Consider the following 27,309-nt stretch of genomic DNA (forward strand, 5'->3'; position numbering starts at 1 on the left):
TCTTGTTCAGGTCATGAACTTGGGCCAGGGGAAAGGAGACAGCATCTTCTTCGACCCGGGAGGAAGCAGGGAGTGAAGTGCAGTTCTTAGGCAAGCGTGGTGAGCATGCCGGGGTTCCTAACGTCGGACAAACATCCAGGAGATCAGAGGAGCAAATGTGGATTTATTACCTCAGGTCCTAGGCATTCACAAGGCAAAAATGAGACCCCCGGGGGGATTCCAAGCGGGTTTACAGAGTAGACAGGGTGCCGTGGGAGACAGCAGGATTTCCCGGAGAGAGGAAAGCCACGGGGCCCTAAGCCAAGTGCCCTCTGCCTGCCCCGGCTCCGCCCTGGCTTCCCGGACTGCACTTGGGGAGGTGGAGCTCCTCTCCCGCTGTGGGCCACCTCAGGCAAAGGGTCAAGGGACACTTCTGCCAGCTGCCTCGTCCTGCCACTGTGCCCTTTCAGGCTCCTCCTCTTCTCCCCCTGGGGCCTGGGGACCCCACCCTGGCTCTCCTCGTTGGACCAGGCCCTCGCAACGTTTTCTTGCTGCTTGTGGGCGAAGCCAGCTTCCTGGCCGAGCCTTGCTGGGACGGAGCCTGGGCTGGGCTGGAAGCTGCGGTTGCGTTGGATAGTCTTCTAGCAGCTTTCTCCGATTGCTCCTTTAGCAAGTCCAAGACCGTCTCTGAGAAATAAGCATGTATTAAGTGAGAAATGTAAGTCCTGGGGAGTAGCGATAAGAGAAGCACCACGCGGGAAACCTATACCGCATGAGGCTTCTTTAATATAAATTCTTTTTATTTAATTCCCTTAACTGGCCTTGATCTAAATACATTATTCTTTTAATAGGGTCCCTCCCATGATACAGGGCTCTGGAATAGTTTCCTTAAGATGGCATCCCTCCTCTGGAAGTCCTTCCCGACTTCCCACCCCACCCCAAGGAAGAATTCCTCACCCCAGGGGCCCTGGACGTCCTTCTGTACCCAAAGCTCGGGGCTATTTCTTTATCTGCCTGCAGCATTCGCATTGGACTCTGAGCTCCTAGGTCAGAGACCCCAAGTGTCCGTTGCCGTGTCCCCAGGACGTGGCACAGCGCCCGCCACGAGAGAGTGCTGAGTGACTGACGTGAATGATGGCTGAGTGGAAGCAGGTGTCCCTCCCACTCACGCTGGTACGCAGAGCACAGGTACAGACTCAGCCACCAGTGACAGTGCTCGCCCCAGAGCCCGCTCCGCAGGGAGAATCTAAGCCTGCCCTCGGGGGCTGCAGCGTCAGACCCCAAGACGGACTCACGGGCAACTGGCCTGAACCGGATCCGCCTGCTCTTGGTTCTCACCGGCACCGGCTTGTATCTGCACTTGCCTGGCGGCGCTCGCCTGAGAAGACAGACAGGACGGGGGAGGACGGGACACCCTGAAGATGCGACCAGGACACCAAGGCCACGTTTGCAAGACCTGGGCTCAGTCCGCATGTATCCATGGGGACAGGCGTAGCGGGAAACGGGCTGCGGGCTCAGGAGAGGCCGGAGGACACGGGCACCACCAGGCTCCTCGGGCCCTGGAGAGGGGCCGGGCGCGGTGCCCTCAGGAATGGCTTCACCCGCTGGGGACGGGGGGCAGGAAAACCTGGCTGAGGCTCCATTTCTGCCTCTACAAAACGCAAGAACGAATAGTGCCCACCTCGCAGGCGAAGGTTACACGAGAGCCGTGTACCCGACACACCATAAATGACTGATAAAGAATGAGATTTGAACAACCACGCGCGCGCGCACACACACACACACACGCACACACGGAACAGCGCCCAGAACATCCCGAGAGCTCAGTGGATGACGACGATGACGACAATGATGATTCTGCTGCTGCGGCCGGTGGTTCCTTTTAAAGAGTTTCTTTGAGAACCCGCAGCTCAGCCCTGCAGTGACGCCAGCCCCGCGCCCAGCAGCCCCCGTCCTTAAACCGCCTGTGGTCTGGCTGCGTTGTCTGAAATAAAAGGGACTTTGAGACTGTGCTCTCCCCCCGGACAGAGCAGAGCTGGGACGTCCCGGCCGGTCCCGCGGCCTCGCGCTGGCTCTCCCCGTGTCACCCTCGCCTCGGGTGGGGCAAAGTTGCCTGAGTGTTTATTTAGGAAGTGCTCACACCGTTCTGAACGCTTTATAACGATTACCTCACTGAATCCTCATGACAAGCCTGGGAGGTCGGTGCTGCTGTATTACTGACCCCATTTTACAGAGGGGAAACTGAGGCACGCGCAGGCTGAGCGGCAGGCCCCAGGGCACATGGCCAGTCGGCGGCAAGGCCAGTGTTCAGACCCAGGCCGCCGTGTTTAGCGGTCACTGACAGCTGGGCAGGAGGGAAATGACGCCCGCCCGAATCCATCCGTCGCCCGCAGAGCGCTGGGACCGGCGCATCAGTGCGGAGACGGGATGCGGGCGGGGACGCACGGTCTGCTCCACGGTGGCGGCGAAGCTCTGGCACGTCCGTGCGAGCCGGCGGGCGGTGCCGACCCGACCTCGGCCCACCGAGAACCGGGCCCCTACCCTGGGCCCCTCTCACTAGCTGCGCCTTGTCCAGGGCTTCGGCTGCGTTACCTGCAGACTGAGGACGTCACCTGTGCGCACCGCAATACACGCCCACCTAGAGAAAGGTGACCCAGCAGAGCCGGCTTCAGGGTGCAAAGGCCTCACAGGCGCTTTCTGAACGCCTCTCTCGGCTGCTCTCGGGGGGAAGGGGAGTTAACTCGTCCCCTCACACAGGAGGAAACTGCCCAAGGACAGAAAAAGGGATGCGCACAGCACGGCTGTCAGTGTCACTGGCCACCTGCAGCACCTGACCTCCCCGGGGGCTGCTCCAGCCCTAAGCGCGGGAGACAGGACAGCGAGGGCACCCCAGGCCCAGCCCAGGGTCGGAGCCTCCTCCAGGAAGTCCTGAGCACACGCAGCCCAGAGCCGACAGGCAGCTGCGCGGGGCCGGCCCTGAGCCCGGAGCGGGGACTGGACCCCTCTGCCCAGCGACTACCGAGCACCAGTCTGGATGTGGGCAGCCTGAGCCTCAGACGGAAGTTTCCCTCTCCTTGAATCAGGGCCGTCTGTAGCTGATTCAGGGGGAGAACGCCTTGCTGTGGGCGAGAATCCCGAGATGAACCCGGTGCGGGTGCGGACTCCCCGGGTACACACGCCTCTCCCTCGCAGGGACAGAGAACCGGACTCAGACGCCCAGCTGGGAAGATTCCACCCGCCCTGTTGGGGTTGGGTCAGCCCCTGGGCAAGGTGGGCCAAGAGGCAGAAACAATCAGAGTCCGCCAAGTGAATAAACTCCGGATTCCAGAAAAGATCAGGTGGAGACGCTGAGGAACCTGGTAGTTTAAGCATTTGCCAAAGACCTTGAGACTCAGCCAAGCCCAGGAGGCGGCACGGCCACACTCACCCGGTGGCCAGAGGTGTCCACCTGCGGTCACATGACCCCAGACAGAAACATCCAGATTAAAAAAAAAAAAAACAGAACAGGAGCCAGATGCCTAGACTGGTCGTCCTGGAAAGGATCAAGGGTCTCATTTCCAACTGCAAAGAGCCCATCTCCCAAACATCCCATAATTTCTCTAAATATGCTGTTCTGCACAGGCGTTCGCCCAAACTGCTTTTCATCTGCAGCAGAGATTTGCTTCACTGGTAATTTCCGGTGATTCTTGGGGAGTGAGGACTGTTTTCACGACCCGCCGTGGAGACGAGGACCAAGGAAAATGCACCTGGGGAGACAGTGACACCCGATCTCACCTCGAGGGGTCCACAAACTTGTAGATGGATCCGAGCGGCGCGTGGGCGCTTGGGAAGGAGGTGGCCAGGAAATACAGCTCCCCTGGGGAAACAGAGAGCACAGGCGGTCAGAGCACGCCGGGCAGGGCTGAAACTCACAGCTGGAGGCACAGAAAAGGTCAAAGGAGGTGACAGCCCTGGGATGCAGCGAGCCCTGTGGAGCAACCTGGGAGCTGACGGCCAGGCCCTCAGCAGATGCACACGTATGTTCACGGGACCAAACACGCTTCTCCCGGTCACCCCTCGCTCTCAAAGCCTTCATCTCCGTGAACCTCCACTTCCTGCCCCAACTCTCCCCTGCCGACAGGACTCTCTGTGACCCTGGACACGGGCTGAGGCTGAGCCTGTGGCTTTATTTTGTCCCTAATTTAGTCCTTTTGTCTCCCCTGAGCCTCACCCTCCCTTTTTCCTCTTTCCTCCTCATTTCCCTGTGACCCTCCCACTCTTCACCCCACAAAATCACCCCCACCCACTCTCTGTTGTGTCTCTAGAAGGAGCCCAGCCTCTTCCCATTTCTTCCTGGTTGAACTCCAGAAAACGCTGTTCCTTTCTGGAGGTGACTCCCTCCTTCCCCCGGCTCTATGGCTACCTGCGGGGGCGGGACGGTGTAGTGTGGGTTGCGAGCCCCAGCTGAGAGCTGGCCAGTCGGGGTCTGAATTCCAGGGACAGCGGTCACTCTCTGTCATCCTGCGCAAGCTCCTCACCTGCATAACCCTCAGGATATTTACTCCTTTGTAAACTAGGGGTCGCGACCCCTCAAGCGATTGTTGAGCGTTCAGTTAGGAAGTGCTGAGTGTGGTGTTACTGTGACTTTCCTATCACCCCACTCCCCACAGCTCTGGGACCCTGGCACAGCGCCTGGGCATTTGCGCTGAATTAAAGTCACTTGCTCTTGTGCACCCTACACAGCTCTCTCTCGGTTCCATAGATGATGTCTGTTAAGTTGCAAATTTGAAAAACCAAGAGCTTTATACAGCTCTGGATTGTTTATTTTTTCTTGGAGAGACGGTTCGCTCTGTCGCTCCGGCTAGAGTGAGTGCCGTGGCGTCAGCCTCGCTCACAGCAACCTCAAACTCCTGGGCTCAAGCAATCCTCCTGCCTCAGCCTCCCAAGTAGCTGGGACTACAGGCATGCGCCACCATGCCCGGCTAATTTTTTCTATATATTTTTAGCTGTCCATATAATTTCTTTCTATTTTTAGTAGAGATGGGGGGTCTCGCTCTTGCTCAGGCTGGTCTCGAACTCCTGACCTCGAGCGATCCTCCTGCCTCAGCCCCCCAGAAAGCTAGGATTACAGGCGTGAGCCACCGCGCCCGGGCCAGCTCTGAGTTACTTAAACAACTGCTTTCTCCCTTGCATCTGTAGGGAGCAGTGACCAGTGTTAGTCTTGTGCTGAACGCAAGGCTCACGGCCTTGCAGAGCCTGCGCAGGGTAAGAGCTGCCTGACAGGCCGTGGTGTGTCCGACAATCTATGTCTATAATCTTCCCCTGCTGAGAGGTCTGAGGAGTCGGGACGCAGCTACCCCGGAGGTAGTTTGCCCCGACCGACCGTTCAAGGCGATTCCACTGTTAGACAAACAAGGTGTGAACCGAGGGCCCATGTGCGCGCAGGTAACTCTCACACGGGGACCCCCAAACCACGCAAAGGCCCTCTCGGTCTGAACGGAGAACTGAAAACCCTGCACTTTCCCCACACGTGACCGCCACGCGTGTAACTTCCGTGTTTGCCACATGCCACAGACCTTCCATTGTACTTTCAGGAGAAAACACCGCTGGAGGCGACTTTTATCTGTCGCGTCCAACTGATATTTTTAACATATATTTGGAGGGGAACAAAAACCTACAATATACCATGTACAGCAAAAATGCAAGTACTGAGCGGCCAACCCTCTTGGGAAGGTGCTTCGGTGACTGACGTTCGGAAATGCCATCGGTCAGACCTCAGCCGTGGGCGGCCGGTTCTGCGCCGGCCTCACTCGGCAGTTCGTGCAGCCCGGCCGGGTCCGCTCTGAGAACTCGGGACGTGAGCTGCAGCCACAGCGAAGGCAGAGCCCAGGCGCCACCTAAACTGCGACTTACCTAACGCCAGTGACTGATCATAAAGTAATGCGATAATACTCAGGTTTAAAACTGTCTCTCAGAGGGAAAGAATATGCCAAGAGTAGAAAACACAAAAGCAAGCAACTCTGGAAAAAAAACTAACTAGTTTTGGGCACAGCCCCGCTGGCTTCGGGGCCGCCCTTGGGCAAAGGCTCGGGACACCTTGGCAAGTTCACGCCGTGAAACCCAGCCAAGGGTGCCTGGCTGTGTTTGCCAGAGGACTCGTCGGTCTTTCAAAGACTGCCTGTTTGGCACTGGGAGACGTCCACAGGCGGAACACAGCAGACCACCGACACCGGGGCTCCGGGGCTCCCCGAGGAGGGGGCAGCCACAGAAGGCGGCAGCCCGGGGTCCGGCGGGCAGGGGCCCGCGTGGCCTGCGGCTTTTACGTCACCCACTTTCCCCCGCGCACCAGCCTGCCGGCCTGTGGCTTCTCGCCTCTTTCATGTGTCTAGACTTCCAGCTGGAACCCACACAGACCTTCTCCTAGTACGAACGCTTCATTTTCCAAAATATCCCCTAGTCCTGCCAAACGTTCGGCTCCATCTGCCCACGCGCTAACTGACGGGAGCGCGGCCGGAGCTGACGGATCTCACGCCCCGCGCGGCCGCCCGAGTGCAGCTGGGGGAGGCCCTGGCTGCGCCTGCAGAGAACCCGGGTCCGCAGGGGCCCTGAGGGGCCGTTTCCTTTTCTTCTTTGCCTCCAAGCATGGCGAGATCTGGGGCCAAGTACTGAAAAGATCACGTCCTCACTCAAACAAAATAAAATGTATTTGAAATTGGAAAAGTTTACCTTTCAAAATGAAACACAAGGTATGTAAAGCTGAAACTAAAAATCTGTTTTCTGATTACAAAATATTTGGAAATTTATTAGACTCGAGCACGTCTCTCCCTCCCTCTCTCTCTCTCTCTCTCTCTTTCTCTCGTGCACATGTGCTTGTGCCTTGCTTCACGGGTCCCCTCAATGTGTGCCTAGTCCAGCGAGTCACCTCCTACCCAGCTCACCGCCCTCTTCTCAGATTTCTCAAAACATAAATTCCCCCCGGATCACCAACTCCCGGCAGGGCCTGGAAGGAGCCTGGCCCAGCCAGCGGACGACGGTCAGAGACGCCCCCTCGGCAGCACCGGCAGGGCAGGCACCCACCGCCCGCCCAGGGTGGCCCGGCCGGCCCTGCACACGTGCCCGCGACTGTGGCTTAGAGCAGATTCGCTCCCCGCAGTGAGTTGCGTGGTTCGACCAAGAAGGGGCAGGCTGGCGTGTTCTGTCCGTGTCCTCACTGGGGAAATGCGCGTGATGACTGTATCACGGGGATGCTGCGATGGCTAAACAGGTGGAAAACGCCACGTGCTCAGAGCAGCGTCCAGCGACTAAGTGACCGTGACGATCGCAGACCCAGTGGCGATCGCTGTTTACATAAATTGTTGGCGTCCGGCGAGCGGACGTGAAGCCGCCCGCGCGCCTGTTACCTGCTTCGTCCTCGGCGAAGGAGATGATGAACTTGCCGTGGGTGCCCGTCAGCCCCGGGAAGGCGCAGGCCGCGCTCCCCACGCAGATGTTCCGCTTCCGCCATGTCTTGGCTTTTCTATCTTCCTGCAAAGCCATCAGTCGACTAGATGAAAAGCAAAACCTTATGTTTTAGGCATCCATATTTCCACTCCGCAGGACTCTTTTCTCCTAGAATAAGGATCCTGGAGTACCAGGACTGGGTCTCCCACTAACAGATCCGTAACTAGCCTCCTCCAAGAACCCAAAAGGCTGCTTTGGTCGCCCACCTGCCCTGCGTGGGGCAGCTCATCTTCTATTACAAAAGGAGTTTGGTGCTGGAATTTACCTCAATAAAAATGCTAAAATGAGAAAGGGAGAGGGGACATCAACCCTTCCTTACCCGCTCATGAAGTCCCCAAAGATGTAGAGGCCGTTGAGGTTCGGGGACTCACACCCGCGGTAGACGTACCCTCCGGTGACCGACTTCCCCACCGAGTGGCCGTAGGCGTAGATGGGCAGAATGTCATCTGTCCAGGAGCAAGAGAGAGAGTGTCACGGACAAAACTTGGGATCGTCAAGGAAGAGGAAGGGGGCTTTTTAATGCCGCTGCCTGACTCAGTGAGGGACACCGTATCTCTGGGTCTTCAGCAGGGCAGGCAGCCACGCCATCATGTTTGTGTTTCTCAGCGGGCAGCCACCGCGTGCGAGAGCTTCCCTGTTACCTGCAGGCAGAGAGGAAGCCAAAGTCTCCCCCACCTGCGAGGCAGTGACCGGAATCCATACGTTATGCTTCCCCCCACGCTGACAGGGCAGACACTCGGGCTTAAGGATGTGCAAAATCTCGCGAGGGTCTGTAAGACGGCTTCCTGACTTAGAGGACAAGAGACGAAGCAATGGTAACACAGCCGGGACACTGGGATCCTGAGAAGTCATGTCACTGGGCTGTCCCAGCTGGGAAACACAGGAAAACATATGGCCACCAATTTTGCTCTGCTAGTGGCCCTCAAAATCCTATACCTAAAAATCACGTGGGTGACTTGTTTAAAATACAGATACTTAAGTCAATCCCGTTCCCCTAATCCACCCAAAATTGACATTTATGAGGTCTGAGACAGAGCTTAGGGAGCTGCTGTTTTTACCAACCCCTGCCAAGGTGTCCCTGGCGCCACGGCTGGAGGGCCACTCGGGGAAGTGCTTTCCGCAGGACGCAGACGACACTCGGGCTTTAGTCCTCCACCCCCACCTCCAACCCTCTCACCTCGCTCAAGAAATCACCCGGAGAGCTCCCCACTCACCCAAAGAGGCGTTGCGGCAAAGCTCCTGGTCGTAACATTCGAACCCTTCCTTCGCCCGCCAGCCGTAGTTCCCGCCTTTAACGATGAGGTCGATCTCTTCGAACTTGTCCTGGCCCACGTCCCCACAGAACATCCGGCCGCGGCCCCGGCGTGTGACGGGGTCCCCTCGGTCCACGGAGCAGCGCCACATGTTTCTGACCCCGTAGGCATAGATGGCGGGGTGGGCGCCCGGCTCGGAGACGAACGGGTTGTCCGAGGGGACGCGGTACCGCTGGCCACCCGGGCCGGCCCCGTCCACGTCGATCCTGAGCACCTTTCCCAGCAGGGAGCTTCTGAGAGAAAGAGCAAGACACGGGCACAGAACTGGAACGGACCACCCAGGAGGGCCAGCTCAGAGCCGGTGCCACCAGAGTGCTGGGGGTCACCTGGGGAGACGCCACTTACAGTTTCCTTTAAATATTTACAAGGTGTTAAGAATTCCCCGTTTTTGGCTCAGACAGAACCACCAGGCAAAAGTGTGATGTGACCCTGCTCTGTGTGACCCTGAGCAACTGGTGGCTTTAATTTTTTATTTCAATCATGAGGATGGTTTCTCCCTGACTTGGTCTAATACTATACATTTTTAGAAGAAGCTGGTTTTACTCTTTATTTAGCAATGTGGTCAGTAAAAGGAACAAAGGCTTTGGAGAGTCTCTGCCAATGACCACACTCTCCAGGCCAGGGTTCCCTTGTCTGTGAAGCAGGGGAGAGTAACACCAGCTTACAGAGAGGTGGTGATATAATATGATGGTTAAATGAGCAACTGCATAGATAGCACTTCATGCAACTCCTGAGTTACAGCAGGTATTTGACAGATGCCAGCTCTGTATTATTAACCTTGATATTTTTATTACTAGGAATAACAGGAGCCAAATGCTTAGGGCAGAAGGTCATGTGACCTTCATCTGGAAGGCACAGTGTCCTCGGGCTCTGGTTCTGCCACTTACCCACTGAGTGACCTCTGAGCCTCTGTTTTCTCATCTGTAAAATGGGTATCATAATGCCTCCACCTAATAGGATTCATTTATTCCATGTGTATTGGTGGAGTGACTTCTTGTGCCAGGTGTCTGTTCTAGGTGTTGGTAACACACCAATTAACAGAACAGATAAAAATCCCTGCCCTGGAAGGTCATTAGAATCACATTCTCGAATGCATGTGAAATATTCAGAATGATGTTGGACGCACAGCAAGCACCTGGCACACATTAGTTCTCCTTATCTACCTTCTCGTGGGGCGAGCACAGTGCCTGGAACACGGAGCTCACACGGCGCTCTGAGAGTTTCCGTTAAGTTTCCACATTAACTACCAAAGTGCGCCGTGTCTGAACTTTATAGGACAGGGAGCCCAGTGTCCCTCCCGTGTGCCTCACTGGAGGAGATCACACCGTTTGCAGTGTGTGACTTGGGTTTGACCCCATCCCGGCAAACACGCTGTACCAAGGGCTCACTCTAAAGGGCCGGGGCCCCGTGTCCGTCCAGCTCACTTGTTCTGGGCGTTTCCAAACTTGCCAAAGGGGTCCCCAGCCTGGCCTCCATCCCCAGTGAATATGTACATGTAGCCGTCCAAGCCAAAAAGAAGTTGTCCGCCATTATGATTTGAAGCTGGTTCTTCTATCTCCAAGATGACTCTGGAAAAGAAAAAACAAACCCTGCTGAATCAAGCTGAAGCTGTGTCCTCTGAGGACACCAGGGGATGACTGGTCCGAGCCACCAAGATCTGCTAGGCCAGCTGAGACCGGCTTCTGAGTTTCCAGGGACCACAAAGCTTTGGGGCTCTGAGATGCCCCCTATGTCCTGCTGTGGCTCCTCTGTGGGTCATTTTCCCCTATATCACGACATCGTGAGCTGTAGACACAGCCCGGGTGACAATCTGCCTTTTTCTAGGACTCTCTGCTTTACTAGAACTCTCCATCCCTCCCTTGGGGCAACTCAGCAGGGGCGAGTCTATCGGTTCCTCACGCTCTTTCCGATCCTCCAGCCCGTCTGCAATGGGACGAGACACAAAGCCCAGAGGAGAAGGAAGCAAGGCGGGGCGGTAGGACGGCCAGAGCTTGAGCTTAGGGCCAGTTAGAACCGAGTCCTCCTGGGACCGAGTGTCACCCCTTGACGGCCTCGTGCCGTAGCTTCCTGGGAGAACAGAGAAATCCCCGAGAGACTGCATCTCACCACGTGAAACATGGTGAGATACAGTCTCAAGGTGAAGGGTCTGGGCTCTAACGGCCACACTCTAATCAGAGACTGCCGCAGTATTTACTATATTGGCATTATCTACACGCATTCCTCAAACCCACACGTCTGCGGGCTCTTGCTCCTCTCCAAAGACAAGCTGGTTACAGACAGAGTTACCCGGAGGCGCTGGCCCCTAGGGGTCCCCGTAAAGAACCTCGACTCAGGGTCTGACTTGGGCGGTCCCCCAGCAGCAGTGACCCCGACTCAAGGTTCAAGCTCGTGCCCTGAACCCGGTGCAGCTGCCTCCACCATCTCCAGGGACTGACCAGCGGCGTTGAGAACACGGCTCAGAGCTGCAGGTCCTCCTGGGCGTGTCTCACCTCTCCGATTTCGGGTCGGCTTTGTTGGGATCAGCCCGGGAGACCTTCATCTCGCTAATCCGGATCTTTTCCACCTTCTTCCTGCCCAGGCACGAGTAGTAGACGTAGAACTTGCGGTTGCGGCGGAACCTGGGGTGAAAAGCCAGGCCCAGGAAGCCGCGCTCGTCCCCGATCCGCGCAGTGGCCAGCACCGCGTCCCTGAGGTCCAGGAAGGGCTGCTGCAGGCGGCTCCCGTCGGGCAGGTAGACCCACACGGCGCCCACCTGCTCGGCCACGAAGCGGCGGTGCGTGCCGTCCCCGGCGTGGACCATGCACACGGGGTTGCGCAGCCCGGAGGCCGCCTCGGCCAGGCACAGCCGCAGGCAGCCCCCCGGGCCGGTGGCCGCCGCCCCCCGGGCGCGGGCGACGCGGGGGCTCCGCAGCACCTCGGGGAAGCAGTAGTCCCGGTCCGGGGGGCGCAGCCGCCGGCAGAAGGTGGCGCCGTCCCGGCCGCGGTCGCGGTCGCCGGCCAGCAGGGAGGCGGCCGCGGGGCAGCGGGAGCGCAGCGCGGCGCAGTAGGCGGCGCACAGGCCGGGCAGGGGCCGCGCGGGCGCGCGGGGGTCCTCGGCGCCGAACAGGTGCGCGGCGTAGGGCGAGCACACCTGGAGGAACACGGGGCCCGGCTCAGCGGTCGGACGGCAGAAAGCAAGAACGGTCTCGGAAAAAAACCAGGATTTGGGGTTTGCTTAGGGCCTTTTCCACCACCTACTGCTAAATCACTTCTCTTCTCTGTGACCCACATTTTCTACCCGCTTAATGCTCCTGGAAGGCAGACAGGAAAAAGAGAAACCAACCAACCAATCAAAAAAAAAAAAAGCCCCAAAAACCACCCTCTCCTATTTCCTATACTGGCCCCAGCATTTCAGCTTAGTTCTTGACATTTCGAATTTTATTTCATGAATGAATGTTTTTTTCCAAAGGAGATGTTACCAAATTTCTCAGTCCTTCCCTTCCTTATAAATGCTGTATCTGCAAGATTTTATTTCTTTATACAAATCTCAAGCCGTTTGGCAAAAGGTTCCACACTTGTTAAAATCCGGGTGCTGGGCATGCCGTGTTAATTATTTAATTTTCTGTGCTTTTCCATATTTTTAGAATATTTTACAATTAAAAATAAAATTATGAAAATGGGCATTCGATGTACCACTCCCAGAAATTAGGTCTCTGGCAATATCTTCACTTATTTATTTAAAAAATTTAATTGTTTAAGGTATGCAAATATCATGCTGGGAGCTATACAAACTCCGACAGTGGCCATGGGGCAATGGGACGCTGCTTAACACAAACGCAGGACTGTGTCCCCAGGGAGTGTCTGCTACTGGGACCTCCCTAGCCTGTGACACTTTTTAGGAGGAAAACAGAATATCGTGGGCAGACAAGCAACTCCCTATACTGATGAAAGACGGAGGCATCTGAGATTAGGAAAGTAAGAAGGGTTTAAAGCAGAGGTCCCCAACCTATGGCGAGTTATATAATTGTTTCATTATATAATACAATGTAATAATAGAAATAAAGTGCACAATAAATGTAATACCTTTGAATCATCCCGAAGTCATCCCCCCACCCCCTGTCCGTGGAAAAATTGTCTTCCATGAAAATGACCCCTGGTGCCTAAAAGGCTGGGGACCAAGGGTTTAAAGGATCTAGTTTGGGGCCTTGGAGTGGAGCCGAGTCCACGGGCCCCGTATCCTCCTCCTGATCACCGAGGGCTCTGCCCGCTGGCTGGCCTGTCTCCCTCCCCTCCGTGCTCCACCACCTCACTAAGGGGGCAGCAGCTGCCTCCAGGCGCGTGAGCTCCCTGTTCTCTCCTACTTCCCCTGACTACAGATTGCGGACAGAGCAAGCTCTTGGTTACCAGGCAGAGGGGAAGGGGGAGCTCAGAAATTCACAGCAGCTCTCCCCAGGCTGTTTTCTGTTTAGGGTGTTTGTCAGAGCCGCTAACATAAAGCAATGTGAGGGGACCCTTCTCAAGTGTCCTGAAATACGGATGAAATACCAGGGAACAGAGGGGGACCGTGGATACTGTCCACACCGTTGCACACTTCTGTGCGGCCATTCAGAGTTTGCAAAGTTGCTTCTACCCAGCTGGCTCAGTCACTAAGCAAGTGTTTCTCTGCTTTAAGGGTGAGGAAATTAAGGTGCAGGAAGAGTCTCTGCTAAGCGACTGAGTCTCTCCTCTGTACCAGGAACTAGTCTCTGCAGTGGGGATTCAGCAGTGAGCAAATGCACAAGGTTTCTGTTCTAAGGAGCCCACGCTCTTGCAGGAGTTCAGAAAACCGCGACACAGCCAGGACTGCGGACACCGCACTTTGGCACAGTCTGAGCAAAGGGCCCGGGACTTGGAGCCTGAGCACCTAGGGCCCAGGACTGCTGGGTCTTGGGCACGTCCTTCAGAACTCCTGACTCCTCATCAGAGGGGGGTCATGATATTAGCAACTGCCTGCAGACCCACTGCTGGGCACGAGCTACACGGGCGGGGCAAGAAAGTGGGCCTTGTAAATTTCAGCAACTAGCCATGGGTAGGGTTGCCTGGCTGAAATTATTCTTCTTCCTCAAGTTCCTCAAGCAAGAGAACTGCTGATTTTGGCTTTCTGAAGCCTCACACAGAAGAAAAGGGCGGGAGGAGGAGACATTTCCACCAGGGGAGATCTGAGAAAGAAACAGTCTCAGTGCTGCTTGTGAAAGCTCCGCTTCTGCTCAAACGGTTAATTCTCCAGGCAGCAGCCAGAGGAGGGAGCACAGCCTGGGGCGGTGCCACCCAGGTGGCCGGCGTCTGTGCCAGGCTCTGCTGTAACTGCCGCCTGGACTCCGGGAAGCTCTCAGTTAACCTCTGCCCGCCCTGCCCGGGGAGCTGAGAGCCAGTGCGTGCCGGAGCAGGGGCGGCCGGAGTGGGGAAGAGATGCCGCGGGTCGCCAAGCAACGGCACCGCACCGACAGGCCGGGGTGGGGGGTCTCGGATCAAAGTCTGCCTGTGCTTCCTGTCTCTCACCCCCACACGTCACCAGAGGGCATCTCCCCACTCGGCCCCTTCCGTCAGTTCTACAACGCTGACCTCTCCCCGCACCCCTGACCCCACCCCCACCCTATGCCCGTCATGGTTTCAGGCTGAGCTCAGCCCAGGCGATGCCTCCCTGGGATGTGGATCTTGGCCGGGTGGCAGGAGAGGCAGCAGCTCTGAGTCACGGCCACTCACAGCTCGAGGCTCTCGCGGCCGCTTCTGCAACGCCGGGCAGGCAGACTCTGGGAAGACCCCCAACCCCGGCCGCTGCCGGCAGCACACCAGAGACCCCCTGGCACAGACCACTCAGGCGGGTGAGGACTGGACCCTGCAGACGCCACCGCTGCCTCTTACACACCCCATGCGTCAACGCCACGGGGACAAGTGCCAGCTCTCTGAGCTCTGCAGGGGGGACTCGAACAACGGCTGCTCCAAGAGCTCCGTGGAAACAGCCCTCCCAGTCCCCTGGGGCTTCAGAAACCCAAGTCAGCATCCTGTCACCTCAGTGTGTCTGTCCACAGCACGCAGCTCTACGGCGCGGCACCTGGCAGGTGAGCTTCTAAAGGGCCGGTGGGCCGGGCGGGCCGGGCGTGGTGGCTCACGCCTGCAATCCCAGCACTTCGGGAGGCCGCGGCAAAAGGGGGGGCAGGAGGGAATCACTTGAGGCCAGTTCACAACCAGCCTGGGCAACATAGCAAGACCCCATCTCTACAAATGGCAAGACAGACGGGGCTGAGGGCCCAGGCACCCTCCCCCCGGGACCCACAGCACGCAGCCCAGCACCCCGACTTCTGGGGCTGGAAGGCCCCTTGCAGGTTCCCCCAGGGTCCTACTCAGCCCCACCTGACAGAGGACGTCTTTGACGTAGCCTCCACACAGCTCACGGCTCTTCAGATCCAAGCGTTCCAGAATGTCCCGGTACTGGGCAGCGATGCGGCGGTCCTTGTCCTGGTCACAGCAGCCGAAGGACTCGTAGTCGGAGCAAAACTCGAGATGCCGGGGGGGCTGGAAGGGGGGCCCGTAATCTAGACATTGGGGGTGTCCCCGCAGCAAGCCCACCTGGCCCGACAAGAACGTGAGGCAGACGCAGAAAACGCCAGCAGAGAGCCAGGGGGCCGGGCGACACGGGCCACCCTGCGCACGGGGAAGGGGCCGTCTCGGCATTTCGGCCCTGGGCACACGCGGGCTGCCGTGCGCTCAGGTCGGCTTCCCCGCCCTGCCCACCCCCTCCCGCTCCTCCTCCCCACACCCCACCCTGCTTCCTCTTCCTTCCTCCCCTTCCCCGCCTCCCCACACCGAGGGCACTGAGGTGGTTTCTAGCAGTGTCCCTGCTGTGGCCTGGGTGGCCGAGGGTCCCTCTGAAAGCAGCGGGAGGGGCTCCCCGCCCTCCGATCCCACCCAACCGTGAAGCTGGCGCAAGTCTCCACCCCGGTGCTGAGCCGGGGGCGCAGGCTGCCCGGTGTTGATGGCAGAGGGGCTGTGCTGCTGCAGACGGCAGAGAGTCCCTGCGGGCAGGGGACGCCAGGGCGCTCACACTTGTTCACAGGCTGAGTGGCCCAGAGCCACCACGAGAACCGCGGCTATCACAGCCCCAGACGTCGGACTCTGCGCAAGGCAGGCGTCACGGCCCCGCGGGGCTGCAGGGCAGCGTGGGGTGGGGCTGGGGTGGGGACGGGGTGGCGGGAGGCAGCGTGTGCTGCGTGGCTCCGGGACCCGGAAAAGCGGAGCACTGGGGACAGAAGACAGGACCTGGCCTGACTCCCGCACCCACAGCGAGAAGCAGGCGCGGAAAGAGGGGACGGCAGGGGAAGAGGAGGGCATTGGAGTCAGTCCGCGCTGTGACAAACACCACAGACCAAGTCGTGTGTAAGTACTAGAAATTTCCTGCGCAGTTCTGGAGTCCGGGCAGTACACGCTCAAGACGCCAGCGTGTTCTGTGTCTGGTGACGGCCCGGTTCCTCACGGACGCACCGTGTCTCGGATCCTCACACGGCAGCAGGGACAGAGGGACAAACCCCCCCTCCCTTCAGCCTTTCTACAAGGGCCCTAATCCCATCCGTGACGGCCCAGCCCGCAAGACTTAGTCACCCCCGAAGGCCCCACCTCCCATCACACTGACGATTAAGTTTCAACATATGAATTCTGGGAGACAGTTTCGGACCATGGCAGAGGGGTGTGGCCCCGTGAACACAAGGAGTCAACAGGGCTGTCGGGGACAGTCCCACCAGGACGCACGGGATGCCCGGGTTCTCTTGCCAAATCTACCCCTGCTTTAGGGCTTTCCTCCTCACTAGGAAAATGGGACATTAGTATTTAAAAGTCTGTTTTGCTTTGTATGTGTCCATTGTACATAACAGACTTTCAGTAAATATTTCTCTTTTTCTTTCTGTAGAGATGGGGTCTCACTGTGTTGCCCAGGCTGGTCTTACACTCCTGGTCTCGAGGAATCCTCCCACCTCAGCCTCCCGAGTAGCTGGCATGACAGGCGTGAGCCACCACGCCCGGCTAATGACTGGATGAACGTGGAGTCCCAAACGCACCCAGCCCCAAACCCAGAGGCATGAACAGGTGCACAGGTCCACAGGGACATTTGGTACCTGAGCTCACTCTCCTTCCAGTATTCCGTGGTTCCGGTCCATCCTGAAATCTCCTCGCTGGCAAAAGCCTGCCTCTGAAATGCAGATGAAATTAAGTTTCTTTCTCCTCCAGATGTGCTTCCGTGGAGGGCGCCCTCCCTGGCTCTCCCACCGTCACCAGAAACAGCGTTTGCCAGGCCGTCATCCCGCGGGACCCGCCAAGCCTGTGCTCACAATGTTCTGGATTGCGAAAGCCCCAAATTGCATTTAGAGCACAAACAAGATCTTTATAACCACGAGAAAATTCTGGAGGGGGGAGTAGCCACACACCCCTGCTTTCCTGCTTGCGCTGTTTAGTATCAAACCTAGCTGCGTGGGGCTTTTCAAAACATCATACGACGTCCCTGAGTCACTGGTGACTGTGCTGTTTCCCCCGGGGTTGTTTGCGCAAAGGTCAGGAAGCGCTGGGCCGGAGAAGTCACCTGTGCTAACTTCAGCCCGTGAATTCTCAGAAATGAAAGGTAGGTACGTACCCTGACTCTGGGCACGTAAGAATGGGTGCACTCTCTCATTCCAGGTAAAACCTGAGGGTGTTTCTGGATTTCTACTGACATTTATGTCTCAGTTTTCCTTCTGCCACGAAAAATACGGAGATCTTATTGTTTTGGGCAAAGGGTCACTGTAAGCTTAGCAGGGAACGATCAGCTGGCAGATGTCATCAGACACAGTGACAGCGTGGGTTTCAGATTGTTAACATATGCAACATTTCAGCTGATACTACGTAATATCTCAGATAAAATTATATAATAATCATGCAATGATTCATTTCAAAACAGATGTCTCGGTGTCAATTCAGTGAACATGTATTATTATATGCAAAGTGTTATGCTGGAAGAGGAATGTTTAACAAAAAACTGATGTAAAAAACAAACTTTTTCAAGGCGTTTATGCTCTGAGAAAAAAAAAAGGATAAGAAAGTATCCAAATAATGCAAGGCAGATTATATTAAGAAAACCCTAAGGGAGGAACAAGCTGCCGTCGGGGATTCTGAGCAGGGAGAGAGGCCACCAGGCTGGAGCAGACTAAGAAGACCTTGGGGAAAGTCCAACAGGGCTTTCAGATAAGGTACGGATGGGGAAAAAGAACAGAAAACAAGTTTTGACTGAGTGGTAGGTGAGCTCGGTACTGAAATCAGCCTGTGGCTGTAAACCAGGACCAGACGGCGTCTCTGAAACCACGTCAGGCCCACTGGGGAGCAAACATCATCTTTCACAAAATCAGTTCGCTGGGGCTGCTGTCACCAGGTGCCACCAGCTGGGTGGCTTACACGACAGAAAGCCATTGCCTCACGGTTCTGGGGCCCGGAAGTCTGAGCTCGGGGTGTCAGCAGGGCTCGAGGGCGACTGCCCCACACCCCTCCCCTGGCCTCTGGGGGTCCGCGGCCCCCTCTCGCGTGCGTGGCCTGTCGGTGCCTCGCCCCCTTCTCTGCCCTCCACGTGGTGGTCTCTCTCCCTGTTCACGTCTGGGTCCCAGTTTCTCTTTTTTATAAGGGCACCAGTCACACCAGACTCGGGTCCATTTTCATAGTGATCTTAACTTTAACGTGACTGTCTCTGCCCCGTCTGCCAGACGGCTCCAGGCAAGTTGCTGGCTTATGGCCAAGCCTTCCTTCCCGCTGGGCTTACCGTGCGTCTCGGGGACCTTTGTCACAGGCAGGGCTTCCTCACCGTCCGGCTGCCTGCGGCTGCGTCCTAGTGGCCAGGAGAAAAAGAAGAGGGGACGTGTGAGTTCTGAGGGACGTCTCAGACGGCTGTGCCCCGCAACAGAAAGCCTAGAGCCCCTGAAAGTCGGCCCTCTCCCCCTCTGACCCACCTCGTCCTCTGGAATCAAAGGGCTCTCTCTAGCAGAAAGTCGCTTGGCCCCAAACTGCCCTGTCTTTATACCAAAACAGAAAGCAGAGACTTTTCTAAATCCTTGTCTCTCTTCAAAATTCCTCCACAGAACACATCACCAATGTATTTCTTTACGGCGGTGTACCTAACATGGATCAATTAGGTAATAAAATCCAAAAGAACATAAATTCACTTCACAAAACCACAGGTTATGTTTTATTACACAATAGTCAGAGACAAATTATCTTCAAACAGTAATTGCTGTAGAACTGGACTCCCTAATTAAATATTTTTTCATTTGAGGAATTATTCCTTAATAAATGTTATATTTAACATTACAAAAAAGAAAACATACATATTTATAAAGAGCAAAAGCAGTGAAACTGTTTCCTTAGCTATAACTGATAGTAAAAAATATATAAAAATATACAAAAATAACTTTTTTGAGGTCATATAAACTACCTTCTTAAAACATTACATAAATACCACTCTGTAGCTACCACTGGGAAATAACTAAGAGTCACATCAGAGTCCTGGATTTACAATACTGTATTTTTTTACTGATTTCTTCATCCGCTTAATTTTCTTCCTTAAGACTTCGTGATCTTGTTTTGAAATATACCGAAAATATCTACAACCTAAAAAATAAAACAAAATAAAAAGCTTTAATACTTACTGAATTTTTCAAGAATATTTCTATATTTTTAAAATTTTGCTTCAACTCTGGCCTACTAGTGATTATGAAAATCGGCCGATTTGCATTATCTACACCAACATGTCCCAAGCATATTCTAACAGCTGTCACCAATGAAATGTATTATTTCCTACATACAACGATGTTTCTGATCCATCATAATCAAGGCACAGACTTTAGCTGGTTTCCTACCCTTCTCCCCAAGTGCCAGTCACGGCAATATGTGTATCATGGACATACATATTCATATATGAAATGGGCCTTCTCCAAAAGTAGATCGTTATAGCTTCCCTCTCAATATTAGCTTGTAAATTAGCCAAAGCTGCATTTATAACAATGTCCTTCCACAAAACCAACATTTAGTCGGTAACCATAGTTACTAAGATTAACTCACTGAGAACACTAATTCCAAAATAATATGAACCATGTCCACAAGTGAACTGAAGGGTCTCTTTGGGACAGCCTCAACTCCATGGCAACAGACTGCTTACTCGCTGTCACTGTAAGGTTTGCTTTCTTCCCTTCCGGACATATTACATGGCCGTTTCATTTTAGTACTGGCCACCTTTTCATATTTCAGTGGTACAAAGCAGGTGAGAGTTTTATCATCCAAAATAATACTATTTCATAAGGATCAATATCTCTTTTCTTTTAAGAGGGTTTTCTCATATGCTAATAGAAGATACTCTTTCTCTCAAGGAGAGAAAACGTTTTATCCTTGTAGGAACAGATACATAAATATAATACGAAGTCAATGAATATTTTTGTGGTTTCAATGAAGTATATAATCTCTCTCAGTAAACTTTCTACAAAGCAAGGTCATTTACCATGAGAACAGTCTGGGTCGTGTATCTTAATATCCACTAACAACACTCAAGTCAGAACATGAAGACCACTCACGATCAACAAGATGAAATCACCGTTTCTAACCAAGGGGGGTTTCTCACACGTACATCACGTGCTCCCAACTCAGGATTTATTCTTCCGTTCAGCAGTTATTTCTCAAGTATCTAATATCCTTGGGCACCACGCTAGGTGAACCTCTAAGATAAACGGTCATACTTTCTCATTTCAAAATCAGCCAAAAGCTCTGTCTAGATAAAAAGAAAACAAAAACACGTACCTTTTCCCGACAGTATTCCAGCTACGAAAGCTTTCTCACAAGCCAATGCTGTATCTTCCTTCCAATCCCTCTTTGCCCAATAGTAGCTGAAGTGAAAGTTTGGCCACCAGGTCTTCCTGGAGCTCCACTGCTCTTGAACCCACACGAGGTGGTTTCTGGAAAAGGAAAATGTCCAAAGGGAAGGTCAATGACGGGGACAAATCTATAGTGCCAGAATTTGAACTTTAGCAGAGTCTACGGGAAGATGACAAGGGGGATGTTTCCAAACCAAATTCTGAGCGTGGCCGAGGCGTGACACATAACTGGCAACAGCAAGAAAGCAGATCCTCTTTTGTCCCTTTCGGTCCCCGCATCCTCCTTTCCATTTAACTAAGCAGCCACGTCTGTGCACACACTAGTGAACAGGACAGACTTGAAGCCAGAGTCCTGGGTTCAAATCTCGGGTCTTCCCGTCACTACTAACGTAATCCTGGCCAGGCTGATCACCTCTCTGAGCTTCGGTCTCCTCGAGGACGTTAGGGGCTCCCACCCCACAGCTCTGCTGCTAGAATTCAGCTGGTCCAGCCGGACGCCCAGCGCGGCTCATGTAAAGCTCTCTGCACAGTGCCTGGCACATATACTAAATGCTCAATAAATGTTATCTATTATTATTATCACTTAAAAGTTACTTTAAAACCTTACTTAAAATTATATGTTGCCAAGGATTATCCAAATTAAGATGCCATTATTATACACATACATGACACACAGGTTTGCCAACTGATCCCAGGCCATGTTATGTGTTTGTCAATAATTTTTTTCATTGTATTTATTTAAGATGTACAACATATTTTGATATACATATAACTTAGTGTGTGTGTGTGTGTGTGTGTGTGTGTGTGTGGTGGGAGCACCCAAAGTCTATTCTTGGTAAATTTCCAGTACATGATACAGTATCGTGAGAACTATGGTTCTCATGACGTACACTCCATCTCTACAATTCAAGTGAGCAAACGCTCATTTAGCACCTCTGTCCCCCGCACGGCAGAACTTTTAGAAGTTCAAAAAATGAACCTCTCTGCCTTCAAGAACTGCAAGGTCTAACAGAGTTTTATCCAGTGCTTGGGACTTGCACAGCGGTTCGCGGTGTGTGCGTCCACACGGCACGCCAGGAACACTTCAGCGGCAGCACTACTGCTCCATCTCCATGGTGCGTGCGTCCACACGGCACGCCAGGAACACTTCGGCAGCAGCACTACTGCTCCATCTCCAAGGTCAGGACGATGTGAAGCCTGAGAAAAGCCCCCGCTGATGCTGAACTTCCCGTCCAGCTAACACGGATGCAATAAATAAACAAGCTTCATGTTGTAGTCTCCTTTCTCCCCACACACTATGTAAAATAACAAGAGCGACTCCTTTTTACTCAAAACGCGACACTAATATTATAACCGGAGGTATAGTTTCAGATACCCAGAACACAACAGACCTAATAAATATGTGCTGAATGCATGACCTATGATGATCTTGTGAGGTCCTAAAACACCCAGCGGAATCGACTGAAAACAGCTGGAGGAAAGCCGCTCCCCGTGTGATCTTAGCAGTCAATGACAAACACATCCCAAAGAGCTTTACAAAGAGCCTTTAGCAAGGAGTGGGCGTGATCCCTTACACACACCTACTCCCTAGCAATGCCGTGCTGAGCTACGGTACTTATTGTGACAGCACAGAAGATCCTGAGAGAATTTTTGGATGTCAGTTATCCTTAATGTTCTGTATTTCCTTGGTTCAGAAGAAAATGTACTTAGAAAGAAACAGCTGAAGACACGGTTCAAGAAACCCAAAAACATAAGCAAAGAACTTTATTTGAAAATTGATAGCTACTAGCCAAAATATTGGGAAATATTATTTATGATGATCCAGCAACAAATACTCTACGTTTCTTACCCCATTAAGGTCCGTCGCAGATATTTTGCCAAATATTTCCAAGCAGTTACGTTCCTGGTGCATCCAGCAAAATCTAAAACTCCAAACACCACCTCCAGTGCCAGTTTATGGTGCTCTTCTTCTTCTGCAATGGTCAGAAAAGTTCAGGTTTACACGGGGTATCAGAGTGTACAAAGCTAAATACACACACACACACACACACACACACACACGAGTTGATAAAATATTATTGAATCACAGGCCTTCTGGCTTGGGCAACAGTTTAAAAAGATTCATGATGTTCACACTCCTGTGACGAATATGAAGAGATCAATCGTTCAGTCCACGCTAACGAGGTCACGGTGATGAGCCTCATCCCTGCCTGGGTTACACTCCTCCCCTCATATACTACTGAGAACACTATTCACAGTACCTGCCCCTGCTGGGCATTTCATATGTCCTTTTCTACAAGGAGAGGAACCGAGGCAGCCTTAGGACCAACGGCGCTTGGCCCCAGCTGACTTCCTTCATGGAGAAGTATGTTCTTTTCTACACTGAGCCGAAGAGCAAAAGACTAAAATCAGGTGAATGATATAAATTGAAGCCGTTTCACTTTTTCTATTGTCTGATGTTCTGTAACAGAAGTCAGCGAATTTTTTCTGCAAAGGGGCCGACAGTAACTATCTTAAGCTTGGCAAGTCATACGGTCTCTGTCACAACGCACAGCTCTGTCACTACAGTGCAACGGTAGCCACAGACCATACAGAAATACATGGGCTCCAACAGAACTTTATTTATAAAACAGGCAAACAGGGGTTTGGCCCCTGGGCCATAGTTTGCTGACTCCTAATCTACAGCCTGTCTACACAAAGAAGTAGAAGACAAAAATTATTTACCTGATTTCCTAAGTAATGTATGAAACTCCAACATCAATTTGTGAGATGGTACAATCTGATACAAAATCTGGAAGAAAGAACAGTCTTGTTATTGTTACACACTTATAAAAGCATTTCTCAAATTTCAGTTTACTTTCAGAGAAAGTTCTTATTGTCTAATATGCTTTCAGTAAACGAATCAAGTATTTAAAAAATACTTTGCTTCTTATCCAGTTTCATTCTAGGTGTAAGAAAAGCTTTCTCTGTAAGGCTATTTTTAAAAAAAAAAAAGTCCCTAATAACAAGCTAGTCAGGAGAACTGGGGGAAATAAATGGGGACTTTTTATTTGCTCCAAATATATGTCTATACTGTTTATCATGCTTAAAAACTTAAAGTAATCTTTTCAGAAGCCAGTACAGACAAAAAATTAAGAAAAAGGTCAATATCACATAAAATATATTATTCGCTGATCAGAAAAGATCACAGAATATTTATATAAAACAAAAAATCCAAAAAGGCAGGGAGGCGACTGGACAGACTGCGCTCAGGACACACGTACTAAGCGCATCTGAGTAAATATTTTAACAACCTTTTTATGCAATAAAATATTTACAGGTTTTTCTTTTCAAGAATAATGAGGACTATTTTTATGAATATTCAAAAAACAGGGCTTAGAGTAAATCTATATTTTTCATTTTAACACATTTGATATTAGAAATGAATTCATTCTGTAGGCTTCCTGAGGTATTTCTGACACTGAAATAATTTCCAATAAAATTAAAAGTAAATTTTTAAAATTTCACTTCACAGTTTTTTAAAAAAATCAGTCCTGACCAATATGCCAGCATCGGAGAATATTACTCCAACGAGGTTCCCATGAAAATCACCTTTGTCTCACAATAGACAGAATTCTGCGTATGGCTCAATTCACACTTAGACTTTTAAAAAACCTTTTATGGAACTATGTAACACATGTACTAGAAACGTACACAAATCGTAAGAGTGACATTCGATCGATTTTCACAAAGTTAAACACACTCACGTAACCAGCAACCAAATCAAACAACAGAACATGACGAGTCCTCCAGCCATTAAGCCCTTAAGCCACGACACTCTCCAAATATCAGCGTTTTTTAAAAACTGTGTTTGCTTTTGCCCTGTTCTCTCTGTCCTCTCCCTCGACTCCAATCACAGGTACGTCAGACCCTGTCACCACGTCCCTTGCACACTCTTCTCTGCACTTTTCGTCCTTTCTGCTCTCCGTACTTTAGCCTGGTAATTTCTATGCAGGTCATCAATCCTCTCTTCTGCACATTCTGACAGAGAATATTCACAATCCATATCCCTAACAAAGGACTTGTACCCTGACTATATAAAAACTTCCAAATCAGTAAGATGACAAACAACCTCCCCCTCAAATACACAAAATATCTGAAAGACACTTGACAAAAGAAGATACAGGACTGGCCAACAGATATATTAAAACATGGTCAACATCAGTAGTCATTAAGGAAATGCAAATTAAGGCCACATGAGATCCTCTACACACCCACTAGAATAGCTACATATAATTCAAAAGAGCTACAATACCAAGCCTTGGAGAGGATGCGGAGAAACTGAATTTTCATACAAGGATATGGGAATGTCAATGGTACAGTCACTTCAGAAAACAGCTGGGCAGTTTATTAAGTTAAACATATACTTTCCTTACCACTCTTAGGTAGCAATTGCACTCTTAGGTAGCCACCCAAGAGAAATGAAAACATAATGTGTACTCAAACATTTGCATGTGAATGTTCATAGCTGCATCATTCTTAAGAGCCGAAAAGTAAAAATAACCCAGACGTCCCTCAAGAAGTACATGTACGAAAATGGAGTATCAGCAGTGATAAGGAACAAATCGCTGATACCACAGCATGAATGCCTCTCACATACATCATGCTAGGCAAAAGAAGCCAGATTAGAAAGAGCACATAAGATTCCACTTATAGGAAATTCTAGAAGAGGTAAAAATTAATCTGTAGTGACAAAAAGCAGGTCAGTGATTGCCTGGGCTTAGGGGTAGGCGGGCAGGTTGGCTGCAAAGGGGAATGAGGGCCTTGCAGGCAGGGGGGTGACAGAAATGTTCTATATCTTGATTATCACGGTGGTTCGTGGATGTATATATTTGTTAAAATGCATACAAGCGTACACTTAAAATAAGCGTGTCTGAAAATTCAATTTCAATAAAATCGATTTTCAAAACTATCAATGCAGAGTTTTCCAACCAGGGTGGCAAAGGGTTTCTGAAATACTGACCCTCTCTCCTCAGCCTCACCTGGGCGGGGGGCGGTTCAGAGGGTGCCTGCCTGGAGTTTAGCTCAGTTTACTGCACATATACTGTAATTTTCCATGCGTGCTGTAGTATTGAAGTTGGAAAGCAATGACGTGAGAATGTTTTAACGCAGATCCCCACCCCCATTCAAAGATGGAAATAAAAATTCTGTACCTTCAGGGCACTCAGCAGCTCTGCTCTGGAGGCCTTCTTTCTCTTTAGAAAGTTGTATAAGTAGATATGAGCGTTCGGATTTGACGGGAACTTTTCATCATACGCATAATTGGTGAGAACCTCTCGGGCTGCATCTCGATCCCCATAGAATTCCAGCATCTGTATAAAATAAGTCATGATCTCTCAGCTAAATTCTGTAAGACAGCCATACCGAAGGTCAGCTTAACTTTACTGATGGGGGAAACAGAAATCACAAAACTGACACGCAGTACTGTACGGGGAACAGTAAGTGCTAGTTTTTGCTTTCACCGGTGTGTGTGACAACGTCAGTGGAACACAGACAGTCCCTTCCAGCAAAGGCCTGCGTGGGTTCCCATCTTCCCTTAGGATATTTTGTTACTGAAAAATGCAGCAACTTCAACCTAAGAACTTTCCCTATAAGAAATAAGGTCTCCAAAGCGGGGCACACCAGTGACTAGTGATGGGACGCAGCTAACCTCAGCACACTGCACACTTTCAGACACAAAACAAGTGTTTACTAGTTCCAGTTCCCTTCACTCTGTTTCCATCCTTACACAGGAATTCCCATATTCACTGGGATACGGTTTGGGGATTATCTCCAGACAACACAGTTATCACTTTAGCACTCATTAGCTTTCAAAAAGCAAATTAATTTAAAGACTTATTCCTGGTGCCCAGTGCCAAGGCCCGCAGTCTTTTACAACGACCCTGGGAAGACAGAACATTCTCAGAACGTCCTAAGGGCCATTATTCTTCATCCTGTATATCGTAACCTACTTTTAGATTTTTGTCTTCTTTCCTTCTATATTCCACAAAATCATAAAAGATGTTCCTGCTTTTCTTTTAAGCTCAAAAAGAATAAGGTACAAGTAACATGTACAACTATACTGCTATTTATTTTACAGATATTTGACCACGATGGGTTCCCCATTGGTGAAAAATAAACAGAGTAACATTTACAGTATACTAGTAAAATAAATTATTTTATTCAAACCAAAAAAAGACATTCCACTAATAAATTTCACAAAAAAATTTTACTTACCTCTACATAACTCTTCACAAAAGGGTCCCAAACTCCAGGAGTTTTAATCAATGCACCAATATTTACAGATGTCTTCCAGCTGCGGTTGACCATACTTCGGGTTGCAGTGCCGTAAGTATAATCCTCCTTATCTGCCAAGACAGAAGATTTTTAAGTCATTCAGTATGGAGGACTTCTGTTAAATTGGTAATCAAAAAACTACCCACGTGGCCGGGCGCGGTGGCTCACGCCTGTCATCCTAGCACTCTGGGAGGCAGAGGCAGGCGGATCGTTTGAGCTCAGGAGTTCGAGACCAGCCTGAGCAAGAGCGAGACCCTGTCTCTGCTAGTAATACAAAGAAATTATGTGGACAAATAAAAATATAGAAAAATACAGAAAATATTAGCCGGGCATGGTGG

At 51.7% G+C, this 27,309-nt stretch overlaps 2 protein-coding genes across 3 annotated transcripts in view; both read right to left on the reverse strand.

Annotated features, from left to right (window-relative positions):
• On the reverse strand, nucleotides 1-15,513 carry HHIPL2 (HHIP like 2). The gene is given in 10 exon segments (XM_069484495.1): nucleotides 1-475; nucleotides 478-666; nucleotides 1,275-1,357; nucleotides 3,754-3,835; nucleotides 7,359-7,501; nucleotides 7,778-7,904; nucleotides 8,673-9,004; nucleotides 10,196-10,339; nucleotides 11,261-11,901; nucleotides 15,141-15,513. Coding segments are annotated over 10 exon segments (2,394 nt in total). The 5' UTR covers nucleotides 15,462-15,513; the 3' UTR covers nucleotides 1-143.
• Nucleotides 15,243-27,309, reverse strand: part of TAF1A (TATA-box binding protein associated factor, RNA polymerase I subunit A) — a 23,547-nt gene continuing 11,480 nt past the window's right edge. The window contains exons 6-13 of one of the 2 annotated variants that reach the window (XM_069484496.1): nucleotides 26,912-27,042; nucleotides 25,849-26,007; nucleotides 23,381-23,447; nucleotides 22,506-22,629; nucleotides 20,583-20,737; nucleotides 18,559-18,624; nucleotides 16,895-16,968; nucleotides 15,243-15,302 (exon numbers count right to left, since the gene is read on the reverse strand). In XM_069484496.1, the coding sequence (XP_069340597.1) occupies nucleotides 16,901-16,968; nucleotides 18,559-18,624; nucleotides 20,583-20,737; nucleotides 22,506-22,629; nucleotides 23,381-23,447; nucleotides 25,849-26,007; nucleotides 26,912-27,042 (770 nt within the window). In that variant the 3' untranslated portion in view covers nucleotides 15,243-15,302; nucleotides 16,895-16,900. Of the gene's footprint in view, nucleotides 15,303-16,894; nucleotides 16,969-18,558; nucleotides 18,625-19,223; nucleotides 19,404-20,582; nucleotides 20,738-22,505; nucleotides 22,630-23,380; nucleotides 23,448-25,848; nucleotides 26,008-26,911; nucleotides 27,043-27,309 lie in introns of those variants that run through there. The other variant, XM_069484497.1, reaches the window with a different exon arrangement.

This window comes from Eulemur rufifrons, chromosome 11 (genome assembly GCF_041146395.1).
Source record: "Eulemur rufifrons isolate Redbay chromosome 11, OSU_ERuf_1, whole genome shotgun sequence".
Lineage (NCBI taxonomy): Eukaryota > Metazoa > Chordata > Mammalia > Primates > Lemuridae > Eulemur > Eulemur rufifrons.